The sequence below is a fragment of the Poeciliopsis prolifica genome, unplaced genomic scaffold, assembly GCF_027474105.1.
Source record: "Poeciliopsis prolifica strain line A6 unplaced genomic scaffold, Auburn_PproV2 SCAFFOLD020, whole genome shotgun sequence".
Lineage (NCBI taxonomy): Eukaryota > Metazoa > Chordata > Actinopteri > Cyprinodontiformes > Poeciliidae > Poeciliopsis > Poeciliopsis prolifica.
In genome coordinates this window covers 9,742,656-9,763,161 of record NW_026562395.1, presented here as the reverse complement: position 1 = coordinate 9,763,161, position 20,506 = coordinate 9,742,656, and the positions used below count along the sequence as shown (strand labels likewise).

The window sequence follows — 20,506 nt, the reverse complement described above, 5'->3', positions numbered from 1 at the left end:
GAGGTTATCGATGAAGGTCACTGAGCTGGTAGAGCAGGTTTTAATCAGCCATTTGTTTATCGTGAGCAGCCTGGAGTGTTTTTCATCTCCCCAATGAGGTAATGGAATTGGACCACTGAGAAATAACTTCATTTTTAATTTTCCCATAGTGTTCAGAAGAATGTTAAAGTCCTTTTTCAGAATCTCAGACTTTTGCTTTGCCAGATCGTTGGCTCCAACATGGACAACTAAAGTCTCAATATCTGGCTGATCAGTGGTTAGAGAGAGCAGTTTGTTGGTTAAATCAGATACAGTGTCACAATGAAAATACATCACTCTTGTTTTCCTTGGATTGCAAACGTCACTGATTCCCTTTACTGCCATCTCCAACAATAAGCACTTTTTGACATACCTTTTGTTTTCCTGGTGGATGCTTTGTCCCTTGGAGCTTTGGGGATGGATGTGTTGGTCTTGCCTCACTGTTGATGTTTGAAGGCGAAGTTTCACTCAGAGGCTCAGGCAGGAGTGCAGAAAATCTGTTTTTCAGTGGGATTCCCACAGAGTCAGAATGTTTTGAGGCTCGGGCAGGTTGCTTTGTCAGTGGGAGCGGGGTTGATGGAGGCGTTTTGGTTGCAGCTGCTTGTTTGTCTTTCTTTGGCGGAGCAGGTGTTGAAGTTGAAGGTGGGTTTTGGCTCAGAGCCGGCCACGCTGATTCGTCCAGGTGCGGGGTTCTCCCTGATAATCATCTCATTGGATCCACAGTGCGAGACTCCCGTTTCGGCTTGGCACCCAGAGTGTTCCAGGGTGAGCTGCTCGGTGCAGGGTGCACAACCTCTCCGTTGATTTGAGGAGGGGTTGTTTCATTTCCACAGGTAGCGTTGATCTCAAAGTTCACCTCCAGCAGTTTAAAAGTTTAAAAGTTTAGCATTTCTATAGACTGAAGTCATTGTAAAATACTGCTCATGTCCTTGGGGTCAGCCGGAGGTATTTTGCCCTGGTTTAACTTGGAGGTAAAGAAAAGTAAGGTAAAAATAAAAGTAAGAAAATCCCCCAGTCCTTAGGTTTGGAGTAACACGTCACTCGTTGGTGGCCAACTGCGCATGTGCGTTCAACGAGAGCTGCCGAATGATGCCGAGTTTTCTGCTGGTCATGCAGATGCGTTTTGCTCACTCATAACTCTAAGAAACATAGAATTGGACATTTTTTAAAATCTTTTTTTGCCCTTAAACTTGAGAGCTGGGTAAAATTGACCCAAATAGTATCTATGTAAACAGTACATAGATAGTTGCAACTGTGTAAAATGAATGGATTTCCAATTCATTCATGTAGAGTCCACCTATTAAGACAAACAGAAAAAGTTTCATGCAAAACAAAAAATACTTCCCACTATTTAAAAATTTTTTTGTTTAAACTTTGGTCAATTTGACCCACAACATAAGAGAAGGGTAAATCAACAAATGTCATAAATATGTGTAGAGCTGCACCGATTGCAGTTGTCTGGAAAATTTCTGATTGACGATCTTTAAAAAGCCTGACCTGCTGATTATGATTTTGGCTGATATTATTTTTTTATTGTCTGAAATGTTGCTAAATTTACCAAGAGGTTGCTGAGCTGGCAACAGTGGGGTGAATATTGTTAATTGCACCTCTCACTGCAGGGAAGAAGAGGACAGAGACTTGCCCTTTGCCCTTTGCTCATTTTCATCAGTTGATGAAAATAAGATCAGGGGATAAAATGGCTTCACATGTAAGTATCAGCAGATCACGAACCCCAAAAATTAAGGAAATCGGCACCCAGAAATCAACTGCTTGATAAATCACTTGGCCAATAAATGTATGTAATGTAAAAAGCACTACCAGAGATAACAGGTATGTGAATGATCTAATGATCAGACTGCTGATTGCAGCCAGTCCACATTGTCAGCAGAACTAGAGGGCCCCAAAATCAAAGTTTGCTTAGAGTCCCGTGGAGGCTTGGGCCAGCACTGCTTCAGAGTCACATAAAGTTAGTTACAAAGTTGGCCTTCTATCTCACCTGAAAAACATTTCTAGGATTACAGGGCTAGATCACAACAGTGTCTTCAGTTGTTTTAAATGAAAAAAGGTAATCTAAACATCTTTAAAAGATTTTTAGATTACAGCTGGATTATTTACTGTAATCCAGCTGTACTTTGACCAAAGCATGTCACAAATATTTTGTAAGTCCTTAGGAACTTACCAAACCTGGGCCATCGTGTGACAAAGACAGAAAACACATCTCTTTTAAAACTAGCCACAACATTTTGGCCTTTCAGACAGAAAGTGAGAACAAAACAAAAGGTGTGTACAGAGAGGCCATGAACAACAAGGTGGAAGTTTTTGATATTACTGCCAAATCCAATTTCTCCTGATCCATCTTTTCCGTCATCTTATTACTGTAATGTAAGTTTTCATGCCAACGAGAGATAGGGTCCTTTTTGTAATGTCAGAGGAGGGCAAGAAGGCAGCGCTATCTGTCTAAAATAGAGCTTAACGAATAGCTGAGCTGTACATGCAAATAAACTTAACAATGTCCTGCTGGGAAAAAGTTTTTTCTATAAGTATAAGTCACTCATAGATTGATTCTTCTTTCATTTCCTACATCCCCTCTCTCACACCCAATGTGTAAATGACCTTAAAAATACTTTAGCAAACAATAATGATTGGTTTAGCGGTTTGCCATTTCAAATTAGCAATGGGAATTGCTGTAGGTGAGGAAAGATAAAAAATTCAGCTGTAAAAATCCTGAAGGAGTAGTTAATGATGTTGAATAAAACAGAAAGTGTACTTCTTTCGCATATTTCCAATCATCCACCTGAGGCTATAGTAGGCCTTCCTCTCTGTGCTGCTCTGCACTGTGTATGCTGCCTTTGTCGCACACTGTTTACTATAACAACAAGGTAGCCCACAAACTCCGACCACAGTTCATTCAGGATTCCAGAGAAGTTGGTGGGATTGAGCAGAAACCCACCCAAACAGGCTGGTCTTCCCCAAGGATTTTTCCTGAGCAATGTTTGATTTTGGGACCGCTGGTATTTACCCCAAACATAACATATAGTTTGGAAACACACAAATAGGACACACACAAATAGCACATTGATACCAACACAGGATCATTGCTCATACAGGGAATCCATTGCAGTACTCTGTCACTACTTAGCAATATTAAAATAGTACATACATGTTAGAATTGCACCGTTTAGGGTGGGGGCACATTGGAGTAGCTCTGTATTTTAATTAAGATTAAATAAGGGACAATTTACTTTTTTGGATAACTGTTCCTTCTTATTTTGAATGCTGTTTAATGTGACTTAACTTTTGGCAATAATTTTCATACTTTGCTATTTTATTATGCATAACCAGTCACAGGGTAGTTTAAATTCAGTTCAATTTAAAAGTTCTCTATTGATCCATGAAGAAAATTAGATGTTGTAATTCATATTAATTAAAATTCTTCAAGGAGTTATTGGCAGGAAAGATTTTTAGCAATCTTTATTACAGTGAATGTGAAGAAGTCTCTGACTGAAAACACTTTGTTTTCCCAATACATTCTCATAAATATGAAGAGGCTAGTCATGGTTATTCATAATTTTCTTTATTTTATGAAGAATTCTTCTTTGCATCATCATCTCCAGGAGTTCCACAGTCGTCCACAAAACAGAACCAGCTTAGTTTGGTTCAAACCAGTAAGCTGGTGTAACGTAGGGTGTATTCACACCAACCCACGATTACATTTCTAATCCGTTTGTCTAGAAAGTCCGAGTTTTTGGGAAGGCCTGAATGGAAAATTTAATTCCAAAACGGACTTAAAAACCGAACTCTGATCTTCCTAAAACCTAAGTTTTGGTCCGGTTGAAGTGGACTCTGAAACGGTAGACAACCTATCTGAATGCAACCTGACTAGAGACCTTTTCAAAAGCAGAAAGTTAGCTACTGTGCAGGACATTCTGGTCAATATATTACTCTCTACTCTACGGGTTAATGAAGATGCCATGTCAGTTGCCATATCAACAGGTTTGCGTGCCAACACTAAGCAAGAAAAAGCAGAATATAAATAGTTTGAAGTTGTTTTACAACTTTTTAGTAGCTAGCTAAAAAGCACTTATTGTAAACAGGACTTATTGTCCTATTGCCATGACGCTCTGCAGCTTCTGTCATTTTTAAACCTTTAATAAATGACAAAAACTGAACTAATTACTTCGTTTGTTTGAAAATAATCATCAAATAGGATGTAGGAAATTGCTTAGTCCTTCCTTGCATCTTGATAGAAACCAAACTGTTTATATATTTATATCAAGGGAGTATAATTACAAACATCAGCAATTTTCTCAGCTTTAATTTAAGCCAGGTTTATAGAAATCGGGTAAGAAATAAAGGCGCTGCAATCATTTTTGTGATTCCTGCTCATCCCGCATTGAAATAGCCTGGTTCAGTGGACTGACTCATTGTGTAGTAACAGCGCCTGCAGAAGAAAGTTGCACTGGCACTCTTCAGAGGTTTTGTGATAATTCCTTCAGTAGCTTTTGGTGCAGGCGATGGCGAGAACAGGTTTTCCAGTTAGTTTTAGTCGTTTGACACAGTGCAATGTGAATGCGAACTCGAGTTCTGAAAATGTGACATGTTGCAATTCTAGACCCCAATCGAACTGAGTCTAAAAGACATTAGCGGGGGAGACGCTAAAAGTTGGTGGACCACCTGTTAGGCGAGGAGAAAAAGATGCAAACAGAGCAGTCGGAGGAAGACAGCACCTCTCTGTCAGATGCCTCCCAGCCTTCCAGGCTACTAGACTATCTCGTTTGATTACACCCAAACTAAGTAAAACTAAAACATCAATCTTGAAGGAAGCTCCTTTTTCTGTTGATATGAAAGTCAATTTCTGTTCAATCAAAACTAGATGGCACAGTTTAACTTTTAGAGAAAATGTGCACCAAGGTTCATGAAAACATAAAAAATTTTGACTGTTCCATTCAAAATAAATAAAAACTGTTATTGATAACTAATTAACAGATACTCCATTAAATAAATACTTGTCACCATAAAATAAAAGCAAGATAAATGTAAATGAAACTATTTTTAATGGGGAGCTTATTTTGTCAATTACCATTTCATTTGTTTATTTTCAAGATTTATTAATGTAATTATTTTATTATTCATTTATTTCATAATGATGTTTTATTTTGTGACACTTATTCTGAAAGCTACTTCATGGACCTTTAATTTATTCTGTATTTAGGCCATGTTTAATTTACCGTATTTTCCGGACCATAGAGCACACCTTACAATAACCTGCACCTAAATTTAAAAAAGAAAAAACTGGAAATATACATATGTGAGCCGCACCAGGCTATATTTCCGCTACTGTTGGATTTTTCAAGGCTGCGTCCTTAATAAATCTTCTATTGAGGAAGCAGCCCTCCGTCTCCAACGCTGAACCATGGATTCATTCATGCCAAGTTAGCACAGGAGGCTCTATTTCCCTCCTGTGCTGCCACATCGATAGCGCTCAACTTGAAAGCTACATCATATGTTGTTTCCATGATGAGGGGGTATGAGTTTGAAAACATTTCTCCGCTGTGCTTGTTTGAAATGAAAAGTAGCGCTTTCTTCTTTTGACTTCCACTGATTCACTTCCTGCTAAAGAGCCCTGGGGCAGGTGAAGAAAAATCCACAGAAAAGCCACACGGGGCTGTAAGTCGCATGGTTCAAAGCATGGGAAAAAAGTAGCGGCTTGGAGTCCAAAAAATATGGTACTTGTATTCACATGAGTTATAAATGTATCTAAAAGCATTAGTATTAATGTTTACTAATACTTACTAATATTTAGCACTGTGGGTGGGTGTAGATTGTCAACAAATGAGCATTTTACCCTTAAAGCATATTCTATTCTATTCTAAGAAAAACAAAGACCAAAAAAATGTTTTTGTGTTATTATAAAAAAAGACTTATTTTTCTATCTAAAAAAAGAACATTTGAGGAGACTCTTATTTAGTTTTTTGTTCTTTCTTTAAGTCTTTCCCTTCTTTTGATTAATTCTTGTATGCTTTAAGGTCCAGAGGACATCTCCAGCATAAAATAAACTAGTATAAAGAACCTGATGTTAGAAGTATGGAGGTGGAAATATAAAGGTTATTGACCTATCCATAATTGTGATATTATAGTATTAATACTTGAGCTTGAGGAAAACATGAGAACATGTGAAAAATAAAATTTAAGCTGAAGCATAAATGAACAATGACCAAAACACACTAGTAACATACTGACAAAGGACTGGTTGAAATACCTCAGAAGGACAGTTGTGGACTGAAACATAAAATCTGTGACTTGATATTGGGAAGATGCTGTAACTAGAAAAAGGCAGGGAACCCTTCAGGGTGGGCACCCACCTTGGGTCATGTAGACCAGGCTTCCGGTGAGCAGAGCCACACAGTTTGTGGGCTGATGATTGTGCAGGTACTGGAACCCCCAGCCACGTACATAGGACTTCTCGTACATCAAGCGAGATGCATTGCCTATAACCTGAAGGAAGCGCTCCTGTTGGCCTTTGTTCAAGTATTCATACAGGAAGTCGTAGGCTGTGGAAAATCCAACCAGCGAGTGTGCCAAAGGAACTTCATCCCAGGGGGCGTCCTTCACCAACCTGTAGTCCATACACAGGGGAAAGTTGGAAGATAGCTATCAGACATACAAAAAGCAAGAACACAGAGATGTCAGCAGGTTTTCCCTTCTTTCAATAAAGTCTTAGACAATGATTTGACATAAATAGGTAAACTTTACCATTAATTAACACATTGAAAGCAAAAACACTTTAATAAGCCTTTTCACCCCACACCTGCACCAATAAAGACACAAAGAGAGAATCAAGATGCAGAGTGAGCAAAATTTATTTTTCTTTACACAGGCTAGACTCCCAGAGCATGAGGTAATGGAATTTCAAACGTGCTGTCTGCCTGGTGATAAGAAGCATGTGATGTTGTCTAATCATTCTGTGCAGGCTGATTAAAAAGAAATGAGCATGAGATGTGACTATGAAAGTGGTGACCTCATATAAACATTATCTGACTGCAATGGATCAAACAGATTTTTTTTGGGGATATACATGGCTCATAATATTATATACTTCTTTTTTTATTTGGTTTTTGCTCTGAAATCTTTCCTGGTGCTTCAAAAATAACTTAAAGTTTATTTTTAATTTAAGTAAAAAGACTTTTCCAAAGGAGCTGGTTGTTCACACAGTCCTATGTCCAAGTGCAACATTAAGTGGAAGGAAAAGCAGAGCAGTGAATTTCTGGGCGCCGATTTCTTTCATTTTGGGGGATTGTGATTGGCCAATACATACATCTTATCCCCTGATCTTCTTTTCATCAGCAACAATTTATAAATCAGTCTCTCTCCTTTTCTGCTCTGCAGTGAGAGATGTGACTGAAACCAGGTCAGGTCTGCACATTTGGAGTTAACAATATTCACCCCACTGTTGCCAGCTCAGCGACCTTTTGGTAAATTTAGCAACATTTCAGACAAAAAAAATAAATTCAATCATTCATTCATCCATCCATCCATAACCTGAAGGAAGCACTCCTGTTGGCCTTTGTTCATCCATCCATCCATCCATCCATCCATCCATCCATCCATCCATCCATCCATCCATCCATCCATCCATCCATCCATCCATCCATCCATCCATCCATCCATCCATCCATCCATCCATCCATCCATCCATCCATCCATCCATCCATCCATCCATCCATCCATCCATCCATCCATCCATCCATCCATCCATCCATCCATCCATCCATCCATCCATCCATCATCCATCCATCCATCCATCCATCCATCCATCCATCCATCCATCCATCCATCCATCCATCCATCCATCCATCCATCCATCCATCCATCCATCCATCCATCCATCCATCCATCCATCCATCCATCCATCCATCCATCCATCCATCCATCCATCCATCCATCCATCCATCCATCCATCCATCCATCCATCCATCCATCCATCCATTGTCTGCCGCTTATCTGGCATCCACCTATAAATCAGATATAAGGGGCCAGACTTGTATCATTAGCATTTCAATTCAAATGGCAATCTGCAATGCAAGATATTATGCTTAGCAATATTTTTGTAGTGTAATTTTTGCCACTTAAAATGGCATTGCAATTTTAAGTAGCAATCACCCCCAAACTGGAGCAATGGCTACAACAGATCCCATGTGTCTCATTAATGTTTGGAGATGTTGGCAGGTATGATCTAGTCTTAAGATTCTGTTTCAAACTGAGTTCATACACCTCTGGAAAAAATTAAGGGTCTCTGATTTTACTCTTATATGTTTGAGTAAAATGAACATTGTTCTTTTATTCCACGACTCACTAACATGTGTCTCTTAGTTTCGTTTGTGAATATTTGTAAATAAGCAGTTAGATTTAGAAAACGCACTAACGAATATCTTCTCATGGGTCTAAGCCCTGCTGGGGGCTAAGCACTCCTAAAAGTTCAATCCTAGAATCGCACCTGTCTTCAACATACAGTCATCAATGAGGCTCTAATAACAGATAATGGCCAGAGGAATCCCCTGGTAGACACGTTACTGATAGTGGAAATTACTTATAATTACATAAATAAAATAGCACATCTAGGGGGCCAAGGGGCAGCCCCCGCTCTAGATGAGTTTAACAGCAGGGGCATCTGCTTGTTTTGGGGAGGCAAAATTAATACGTAGCAATAATTATATTACTCAAGTGAAAGAAAAAAAAACTGTAAAATACTTTTATCAGCACCTTTTTCCAAAAAAGTTACTCAAGTGAGTTTAACAACTACTACCCACTTTGAACATAGACAACATCAGTAGCCTAATGTGATAAGCTTATTGTGAGATATTGGTATTAGCTAACATACATGCATCCAGCGGCGTTACCTGCCGGATGCAGCGCAACTTACTGCATCCAGCAGCAAAGTTCTTTGCATTTTGCTGGTTGGGGGTGGGTCACGGCTGACTATGTGGGCGGGCAATGTCCCCAAATCTCCGTCAATGCCACCGGGCCTGCCAGGGGGGGTTAGGACCTCTTCCTCATTCTTGCAATACACTGTCCGCCTGTCGCCACCCCAGTACTCAACGGTACGTTAGCACCCCTCCACCATCCACCATCTCTCCTTCTTCGAACCCCCCCACCTCGTTCCTCCCACACCACAATTCCCTCGGCCCACATTCTCGCTCTTTCCACCTTGCTCTGACTGCAACAGTGGATGACTAAAAGTTTCCAGTATTCTCTCAGATCCAAAACTTGTCAGCGGTCTTAAGGCCATAATCATCCACTCCCATGAGTTGTGAAGTTCTGCTGAAGAAATACATCCAATTTTGACTCGTTCTGACAACATGTCTTTCTGTGGCTCTCTGTTAGTGAGAAAAAGTCCTGTAAACACTATTACACATGAGGCTGCACAAAGCTTGACTTTGACCCTGAACCGGCACACACATTACTCTTAGTTACGCATGCAGCTGGTGGATTCATGTCAAAACAAACTTCAAAATGTCTTATATTCTTATGACAGGATATGTGTTGGCTAGAAATCGGTGGCTTTAGATTTAGTTTCCGAGTTGACCAGTCAGAAATATTCCAGAAAGTATGTCAAAATAAGCTCAATTCACTCTCTGGATATTATTGACTTGGAAAAAGATATTTCATAACATTACTGACCATTACTGCCCAATAAAAGCATCATAAAGGACCGCCAGCAGAGTTTAAAACCTTAAATCTCAGCTTCTGAAAATACAGTGGAAAAATGGCACCAGGCGTTCTGGTGTGGGTTAAGGGGTTTAAATTACTTTTAGGAGTATTACTATTACGCTGTACTTTTTGCTTTACCTGTTTTATGAAGTATTGCTCTTCTTACTTGAGTAAACTTTCTGGATTCTCTACCCACTGAATGAAAAACAAGCATGTTTTAACCAAAAATTGACCAGGCAAAGACACACACCTACAGTTTTTGTTAAAGTTTCATAAGTTTTAAATTGAAAGAAACTGATTTGGAAAAAAAAAATTATTTGACCTGATTCTATAATATTTTGTTACTTATATAAATTGTTGTATTTTTTGGTTCTTAAAGTAACATTTCCACTTAGCTTTATCATTTGATACATTTGGTTATGTAATTTTAAAAAATTATATAATTGATAATTTCATCACTTACTCAGTATATGAGTACTTGATTTTTATGTTTACCAAATGCTCTTTTACTCTTACTTGAGTAATTTCTTGAACAGCTACTTTTTACTTTTACTTCAGCAAAAATATCTTGTGCTATTCTAATTTGAGTAAAACATTTTTGTACTCTACCCAAAAAGTAATTTACCATTTACTCTACCCACCTCTGACTATTCAGCTCACATCTGAACATTTCATTTCCTCTCTCTAGAGGAGTGGGGGAGGGGATGTACAGCAAACAGCTGCTCAACATATTTCCTGAACTACAGCTTTATCTGCCCCAAAAGAAGCTTTACTATAGTTTTGCCCACAGAAGCACATGAGAACACCCTGGAGACTATGACAGGAGACTATGGAGAAGACATCTTCACCACCTCCAATCCTTTTCTGAACCAGACATTCTTTACTCTAATGCTCCAAAACCAAAACTTAACTCTACCCCATAATCCTAGCCTTTACACCCAACCATGTCCTGTACCCTGTTACCTGTAACCTTCCCCTTAACCCTAATGCTAAACCCAAACTACAGTGGTATGTGATTAGTTGTATGTCAATAGCAGATGGCCAGTTGTGAACCAGAAAAGGAGTCGGACAAGTTTACTGTTGCATATGTGTCAGCTGGAAAGAATGTCTTGAAGAATCAGAAAGCATTGCTGAGAGACTTATTACTGGGTAAATACAAAGAAGCAAGGTGGATACCATTTAACAATCATTTTCAGAGTGACCACACCTTTATACATCAGTTCATATCTCATCGTTATAAGTAAATTAAAACAGAAAATCTACCAACTAGGCTGAGCCGCCATCCTCTCCATGTAGTCCTTGGCCAGGTCGAGGGCCCCAGCCCTGTGCGGGTATAGCAGGCAGAACATAGACAGCACACCCAGATTGTTTCCATAGACCTCATTCCAGCGGGCGGTGAATTCTGTGGGGCTCCAAGGGGGCAGGTACTCCTCTGGATGCTCCAGCATGGTCTCCCCGGCTTCCCGGATCCTCCTGGCCATCTGCCGATGAGTTCCTGCTGCTGCGTACTGTAGCTCCTCCACATCCCCACGGCTGAAGTACAACATGGGATGACTGTCATAGTTGCCTCCCATGAAGGGAATTCCCCCAGCAGGGTCCACTTCAGCTGCAGAAACTGGAGCAAGCAGGGGCCACAGCAGACTTATGAAGAACACTGTGGGGGCCCCACGGGTGTGGGTTCTCATCGTCTCATCAGAGAGGGGACTGCTGCATTGCCAAAGGAGTTCAGCTGAGAGAGAAAAGAGAATTAGGGAAAGCCAGCCAGAGTTTTTGCACAAAAGCCCTGCATTCCTTGAATAATGAGATCCAGCTGTAGGCCTGATGATGCAGGCTTTCCATACTCATATCTGCCATTACTGAGCTGTGTCATAAATGCCTGCAGATACATTATTCCGATTTAGACAAACAAACCTTAAATCACAATGGCCCAATAGTTCTGCTCGGAACTATTGGGCCATTGTGAATTCCATAACATTTCAAGTTTTGGCTCAGTGGAAAAGTTTAGATGGAATCCAAATGATTTTAAGACAGGAGTCAGGAATCCCACATCAAATGTTAACACAGTATGACATGTAAGGCTGGTATTTCTCTTCAAGCTAATTTGACATTTGACCCCTGAAGAGATTACATTCCTTTGTGGTGAACATGAGGCTGAAGAGTGCAGATTAATTTATCACACTGAAGTATGACTGGGAGGTTAACCACACCGAGTTAAAATGACTGGACAGATCTCAAATTAGGTAACTAAAAAACAGCTACATTCATCCTTGTAGATGGTGAGAGATTTAGTTATAGGCTTATTAAAAAAGGGTCAATTTTCTGTCAATTCGATAGACAGTTTTCTGTCAATTCAATTATTTTCTGTCAATTTAAATGGTTCAAGATTTGCCCTTAAAAACCAACATATTTAAATATTAGACTTGTATTCAAAAGATAGTAAATTTGCAGCCACTACCCGTAAAAGACTAAAAAAGCTTTATTCACAATGCTGCGGACTAAAATCTTTGTAAATTGCTAAAGAATGAGCTAAAAAACAATTAGATTGTACAATACTTCAATACTGATAATGCAGTCCCAAATATGTATCTTGAGCTTTGTTACTCTTTTAAAATGAATGTGTAAAGCATATTTTCACAGAATTCGTGGGAGGGAATGAAACACTATTATATTGCACAAGGTTCCAACTAAGTCAATCCCCCATTTTACGCCTAAACATTGTCATTTTATTCATTCCTACTTTTATTTCATACCTGTTTCAGATCTATATACTCAAATCAGAGCCTACAAGAAGATTTTCTTCTAGTAGACCATGAGTATAACTTTAAAAAGTAATTCAAATATTTTTAGTCAAAGCACTTTTGTTGTTCTCCAGGGAAAAACAACAAAAAGTGCGAGAAAACAAAAGGTCCACCACATTTAATTAAGAGCTTTGATGTTGTGTTGATTCTGACAGTGAAAAGAAAACTAGCACTGCTTCACTGAATTTAGGTATTAATTTTAAAAACAGAACACAAAAAGGTGAAATTCACAGACTTTTCCACTTAGTACATTGAAATAACCTGAACCCCTATCCAAATATGGAAAAGCAGCATTCAGCCTCGATGCACCACAAATGTGCAACAAACATCCAGAAAACTGCAAAACAGCCCGAACACTGAGTTGCTTTAAATCAAGACTCAAAACATACCTGTTTAGATTTGCCTTTGAATTGAATAGTGTATTGAACATATCTCTACATATTTGATGTGCATTTGCTTGGTGACTTTGATGATAGCATTGGACAATTGCTTGTTTCATAATAAATGACAATATGCTGTTTTTATGATTATCTTTAAAAACAATCTGTCTTTTGAAATTGATAAAAAAGGAACTTTTGACTTTGACTATAGTGCATAACCTATATAAGTTGGCTTTAGTTCTTGACATGGCTGTCATAGGTCTGATGACCTTTGTCGCATGTCTTCTCCATTTTTCATCACTCACCTCCAGTCAAACTAAGATAAAGGTCAGAGGAGCCAAAATACTTAAAAAATATATTTATTTGTTACTTCTTTATTTCAAATAAACTAAATAATTTGTGTAAGAGTGACTTAATGTTGTCAAGTTAAATCTAACTTAATTTATTAAGTTGGATGAACTTAATTGAATTACTAGTTACCAATTGAAAGTTGGAGAAAGTTGAATTCAGTTAAGTTGGTTCAACTATTTTCTTTTGTCAGTATTGGACATCCAATTACTTTGTTTTACTCAAAAACAGACATTGGTGCTTCCAAATATACTTTTTTTTATTTTAGATTTTTGTGGTGTAGGTGACCATTGTTTGTCTTCCTGTCAAACTAAAGAGATACCAGAGACTACTGTGTTGATGATGCAACCTTTGTCCAAGCTGCACATGCTCTACAAAGCATGAATGGTTTCATCTGCTTTTTAAATTAATTTCTTCAATTTGGTACCAAAAATTGTTTGCTTCTTTAAAATATTTTATTCTTAGTTTAATTTTGAAAACATTTGTAAAATGTTCAGTGTAATTCTTTGCATATTTTCCATTTGTATTACTTTTTTTTAGCTCTATATTATTGTTATTAATAATAATAATAACAATATAGAGCATGTCTCTATTACATTTCATCTATCAATCTATATATAAAAAAAAAATATATATAAATATAAAAAACCCCAGCAGGATTTAAACCTGACATTGAATCTCGCTGTCTTCACAGGTGGATCACCTACAGGGTTACTACAGTTCTCTTGATTTTTCTTGCACATTACTTTTCTATCTATCTATCTATCTATCTATCTATCTATCTATCTATCTATCTATCTATCTATCTATCTATCTATCTATCTATCTATCTATCTAGATCTCTAGATCTATCTATCTAGATCTATCTATCTATCTATCTATCTATCTATCTATCTATCTATCTATCTATCTAGATCTCTAGATCTATCTATCTAGATCTATCTATCTATCTATCTATCTATCTATCTATCTATCTATCTATCTATCTATCTATCTACATCTATCTAGATAGATCTAGATACATCTAGATACATCTATCTAGATAGATCTATCTATCTATCTAGATCTATCTATCTATCTATCTATCTATCTACATCTATCTATGTAGATAGATAGATAGATAGATAGATAGATAGATAGATAGATAGATAGATAGATAGATAGATAGATAGATAGATAGATAGATAGATAGATAGATAGATAGATAGATAGATAGATAGATAGATAGATAGATAGATAGATAGATAATTCCCTTCTCACCCACCGCGGGTGGTTCTTATCCTCTGAGCTCGGGTTCTCTTCCAGAGGCCTGGGAGCTTGAGGGTCCTGCACAGTATCTTTGCACATTTCTGGACTGAGATGTCTGATGTTGTTCCTGGGATCTGTTGTAGCCACTGCTCCAGTGTTGTTGTTTTTTAACTAAATAACCAAAACCACGATGAATACCCGACTTCCCGGCATCGGTCCTCCGGTTCCACCGTGGACCAGAACGGCACTAAACAGAACTACTTGTTCCATGAGACGCCGTCCCTTCCACCGCTGTCTCCCCACCTTTTCTTTCTCCAACTGTCATCTTCTTACTGCCTTCTTTCTGAGACTCCATTTTTAACATCTCATACCTTTACCACTCTCCGGGACTTTTCAGTTTCAAACTAACCACTCAGGCAAAAGCAACCCAACACTAGGCCGAGATCGTGTATTGGTAAGCCGCATCCACAGCACACAGGCAGCCCTGCTCCCGTCGACCAGGAAGAGCCTTCTGCAGTAGAGAAGGAGATCTTGGTCAATTTACCTGTCAGAAGAAAGCACGAAGCCCAAAGCCCGACCACGAAGCCATGTTCCCCCGTCGCTGCAGATGCGACTCCAGCTGGATCACGATAGATTGGATCAGTGTTCGGAAACGGACCGAAGTTACGGAGTGAAGGAAAGTCTGAGAGAGGGAGGGGAAGGAGCTTCGTACTGGGGAACGAGGAGGGGCAGCAGGGGAGAGAGGCTTCATAAAGATCTGATGGAGGAGAGTGGGAGCCCTCCTCCCATGGTCCACAACTAAAGCTGCTCACTTACTATGGATTTAGTCAAAAACATCCAAAATTTTCTTCAATAACAATAATTAACTTGGTAAAAGTTAACTTGAATCTGAGTTTATTACGCAAGTTATAAATATACATCTGTGTTACTCTGAGCAATATTAATGTTGGTTTGTTTCTTATTTTTTCACTACTTAAAACAACTTAAAGCTGTAACATTTAAGAAATATGTGTGTATCAGTATGTCTTGGCAGTAAGACAGATCATTTTTGAGAAAAATTGAGCTTCTCTCCCTGATTCCTACAATCCTACTGCCATCTGCAAAATACACTCTTCTGTTCAGAAATAAACAGAGCAAGGAGGGTATTGCTGCCACTCACCATGGTATGAGCATTCCTCAACGGAAGTACTGTAGATGCATCTCTTTAACTTCTCTTTCCCCCTCTTAACAGAGAATGTCTGCTTACATTTCAAAAGCATCATCATTGATCACATTACAGTTTCAATAACTAACCATAGTGGTTTTTCAGTTTATATGTATAGGGAAGGCTAAATGTTGATGTGACATTAAATCTAGTGAGTTCATCCCTAGATAAACGAGATAGAGTTTACTTCACTGAAAACAGATTGTGACGATGCGGTGCGAGGTTGGAGGAGTTAAGGTGGTGGTTAGCCTCGCTAACCCGAAACAGCAGGAAACACTGTTGTTGTATTCCACAGTTTTCGGTTTATTTCTCCACAGGCTAACATCATAATCTCATGCATGAGAAACATAACGAGAGGCAACCACCCGCACCTCGCCATCACCGATCATCTCGACAACAACTGAGAGAGAGTTCTTACTCTGTCCAACCGCACTACAATGCAAAAAGGGAATAGGCGCCCCCTTGTGGTGAGACACACTAAGCAATATAGTGACTTGTTACAAGTTTAGTCCACGCCCACCTGCTCCACCTGATCTGTTTAAATAACGGTCAGATCGGAGAATCGGATCCCTTTTATTCTTGAGGTTAGCAATAGCAACATTATCTTGTAACGGTTTCATCCGTTTGTGCCCATTTTGTCATAATGTATGTCCTCGCAGGACATACATTATGTCCTGCAGGACATACATTATGTCCTGCGAGGAATGCCAGGGCTCTCAGCTCGCTGGCCTCACCTCAATGCCTCAGCACTCTTGCCGCTTCTGTGCTCTCCACTTAAAGGCTGGCACTAAGGGGGTAGGGGGGTGAGGTCGCTGCTCGTGGGGCGATGGTTACGGGCTCAGCTGCTCCTCGGCTAAGGGGGAACTGAGGCCAGATTGAGCCTTGTTTATAGGCTGTATGTGCACAGATAAGACCTCTGTTGGCTATGGAGGGAGGGCAGACGCAGCTGAGAGCAAAGGGATGTATGGAGTTAAATCTGTTTCAATCACTAAAACATAATCTCAATTTTAAAAAATGTGAAAAAAAATCAAAACTTCTGGAATAGTAGTTTTTTTAATTGTTTGAAAAACTATTTTTAAATTAAAATTACTAACTTTTGTCTCATAAAGTTAAAAAGTTATTTACAAAATCTTTTATTTGCACATGTCAGAAATCTTTGATTGCAATTTTTTATTTTTTAGATGTGCTTCTAAAAGTTTTGCTTGTAATTTTCTCATGAACATCCTGGTGGGGGCCTAAAAAAGAACATGTCCCTATTGGTTAGCGGTGACTGAAGCAGGTGACTCTGATGCTCTGCCACCTCAGAACTTCAGAGCTTGATGCTTCACTTTGGTGATGAGACACAGAACGTGAATAGTAAGCAATCTTTGCAAAATTATACCGTTAACGGTTACTAAAGTGTCCACCCTTTTTTAAAAGAAATCTTACACAACTTGTTACGAGAGTCATATATCTTGTATGCCACTGTTCCCGTTATATTGTGCTAGCTAATGTTAGCATTACGTAAAGTGCATAAACTAGGCTTTTATAATATTCACCTGTCTTTATGTTGAACTCTTTAACCAGCGCACTTTTGTCGTGTTGCATTAAGTGTTGCAAAATATCAAATGTAATCTGCACCACCCATGTCAAGTGACTGTACAAACATATTTTTTTATTTAACAAGCACATAAACAGTGCTGTGGATGAGGGAAGACAATGCAACTTTTAAATACCAGCTCTGGACTCTGGTCCAACCACACTTGGACCCCTTACAATTTGCCTAAATCAAATCAAATCAAATCAAATTTTATTTGTATAGCACATTTCAGCAGCAAGGCATTTCAAAGTGCTTTACATCATAAACACAAAAACACAAAGTCATGCATCATGGAATAAACAATACATTGTTCCATATTACTTTTCGAATACAATTCTAAACAGGTGTGTTTTTAGTTGAGATTTAAAGGAAGTCAGGGTTTCTGCTGTTTTACAGTTTTCTGGAAGTTTGTTCCAAATTTTTAGTGCATAGATCCTGAAAGCTGCTTCTCCTCTTTAGGTTCTGGATCTGGGGATGCAGAGCAGACCAGAACCAGAAGACCTGAGAGGTCTGGAAGGTTGATAAAACAGCAGCAGATCTTTAATGTATTCTAGTGCTAAACCGTTCAGTGATTTGCAAACAAACAACGGTATTTTAAAATCAATTCTTTTAGCTACAGGGAGCCAGTGAAGGGACTTTAAAACTGGTGTTCTGTGCTGTAGCTTCCTGGTTTTAGTGAGAACGTGAGCAGCAGCATTCTGGATCAGTTGCAGCTGTTTGATTTATTTCTTGGACAGGCCTGCGAAGATGCTGTTGCAATAATCAATCAATGTGACTAAACGCATGAATGAGTTTCTCTAGATCTGGCTGAGACATTAGTCTTCTAATCCTGGAGATGTTCTTCAGGTGATAGATGGCCGACTTTGTAACTGTCTTTATGTGGCTTGCAAGGTTCAAGTCCCAGTCCATCACTACTCCCAGATTTCGGGCCTGAGCGCAAGTTTTTAGTTGTAATAACTGAAGCTATGCATTGATTCTAGATTGTTCCTCTTTAGGTCCAAAAATAATAACTTCAGTTTTATTTCTGTTCAGCTGGAGAGAGTTTTGGCACATCCACACATTTATCTGTTCTAAACATTTATTCAGTGATTGGATAGTTTAGAGTCACCTGGTGACATCGTAATGTAGAGCTGTGTGTCCATCGTAAGTGATGGTAGCTAATATTATTTCCTGTTATAACCTGAGCTAGTGGGAGAATATAAATATTGAATAAGAGGGGTCCTAGTACTGACCCTTGGGGTACCCCACATGTGACCTTTGACCTATTTGATGAGAAGTTTCCAATTGAAACAAAGAAATCCCTGTTCTTTATGTAAGATTTAAACAAGTTGAGCACCGAACCGGAGAGTCCAACCCAACTGTCCAGTCGATTCAGTATTATGTCATGGTCGACAGTGTCAAAAGCTGCACTGAGGTCCAACAGAACCAGCACTGTGGTTCTCCCACAGTCCGTATTTATATGGATATCATTGAATACTTTTACGAGAGCAGTCTTCGTGCTGTGGTGAGCACGGAAATCAGATTGGAAAGTGTCAAAGCAGTTGGTCATCATGAGGCAACTATTTAATTATTTACACACAGTTTTTCAATAACTTTGCTGATGAATGGGAGGTTTGAGATGATATGAGTTATATGTGTGGGTAGGACATCCAGACAGCAAGAGCTTGCCTCCCTTGCATGTTTTAGTGTTGAGTGATAGTTACGTAGTCTTTCTTTATAGATGTCATTATGAACGTGAAGTTGAGTTTTACGCCATTTTTGTTCTGCCCTGTGACAGAGTTGTCTTACAGGTCGAACTGTTTGTTCTTTTCTCCATGGAGATTTCTTCCTACCAGACACAACCTTTACTTTAATTGGAGCAATAGAATCAATAATATATGAAACTTTAGACTGAAAATCATCTACCAACTGATCTACATCATTAAAGTTTAAGGGTGAGGAGGAAGAGTACATTTGATTAAATGTTTCTGCTGTGTTTTCTGTGAAAGAAAGTTTTGTGACAGTAGTTGTTTGTCCAAGTGGGTCAAAGAATAAACAACTTTCAGAGATAACAGCAAATTGATCCGACAGTGCGACATCAGTTGCAGAGATATTGGAAATATTCACACCCTTACTGATAACCAGGTCCAGTGTGTGTCCTTGAGTGTGTGTTGCTTGTTTGACATGTTGTGTTAAACCAAAATTTTCTAAAACATTAGAGAGCTTCTTTGCCCCTCTGTCTTCGGGTTTGTCCACATGAATGTTGAAATAACCAACAATTATTAAACAATCATAATCAATGCATTTGAGAGATAGAAGATCATTCAAGTCAGTAAAGAAATTTTCCACATATGTTGGAGTTTTGTATAAAGTTAGAGTCAAAGTTTGTTTGTAGCCTTTAACCTGAATTCCAAAATACTGAAAAGATGTAAAATGACCCAAAGAGATCTAACTACAATTTATGGTTTTCTTAAATATAGAAGTCACGCCTCCTCCTTTTTTATGTTTTCTATTCTCACTTAAAAAATTGTAGTTAGGCGGCGCTGATGCAATTAGTACAATTTGGTCATTATTGTCATTCAACCATGTTTCTGTCAGAAACTTAACATCAACATTATACTCAGTGATGAAATCATTAATTAATAGAGCTTTAGCAGAGTGATCTGGTATTTAAAAGAGCTACTTTAAGTGGCTTGGAGGCAGAAAGATTTTCAGTCTGAGTTTCGAATTAGGAGCGCTGTATTTCATATTTCTGTTTTTTGTAAATTTTCTTGTAGTGATCCGGACAGGTAATGTCCTGTTCTGCAGTACCCGGGGGCCAGACACATTCTGGCGGAAGACGGGTGTAAAGATAATATCTGGTCCTCGGCCTCAGACCTCAGAAACGCAGAGTGATGGATCTGGGGGCAGGTAGCTTAAATGAAGTGAGATCTTGGAGGTAAAGAAAAGTAAGGTAAAAATAAAAGTAAAAAAATCCTCCAGTCCTTAGGTTTGGAGTAATCCACTTAAGATGTCAATAATGTAAATATAACTATAAAAACTGTCACTTTAAAAATAATTTACAGGCAGAGTTTTCAGTAAGGACGAGAGAGAGCAGGATAAGCTGTTCCTCCTTCAGCAGTGCGTGATTAAATCTACAAGCCTACAAGCCCAAGTTTGGAGTTAAGGATGCCAACATCTTCCTACTGAACCGCGCATACACTCACCTGGCCAGCTAATGTTTGTGTTTTTGTGTTTATGATGT

At 38.8% G+C, this 20,506-nt stretch overlaps 1 protein-coding gene across 2 annotated transcripts in view; it reads right to left on the bottom strand.

Annotated features, from left to right (window-relative positions):
• The window catches only part of dse (dermatan sulfate epimerase), a 43,722-nt gene extending 28,044 nt beyond the window's left edge, over positions 1-15,678 (bottom strand). Inside the window, exons 1-4 of one of the 2 annotated variants that reach the window (XM_055044285.1) lie at positions 15,660-15,678; positions 15,045-15,119; positions 10,990-11,455; positions 6,381-6,634 (exon numbers count right to left, since the gene is read on the bottom strand). In XM_055044285.1, coding sequence (XP_054900260.1) covers positions 6,381-6,634; positions 10,990-11,411 — 676 coding nt within the window. In that variant the 5' untranslated portion in view covers positions 11,412-11,455; positions 15,045-15,119; positions 15,660-15,678. Of the gene's footprint in view, positions 1-6,380; positions 6,635-10,989; positions 11,456-15,044; positions 15,212-15,659 lie in introns of those variants that run through there. The other variant, XM_055044284.1, reaches the window with a different exon arrangement.
• Between the last annotated feature and the right edge of the window lie 4,828 nt (positions 15,679-20,506).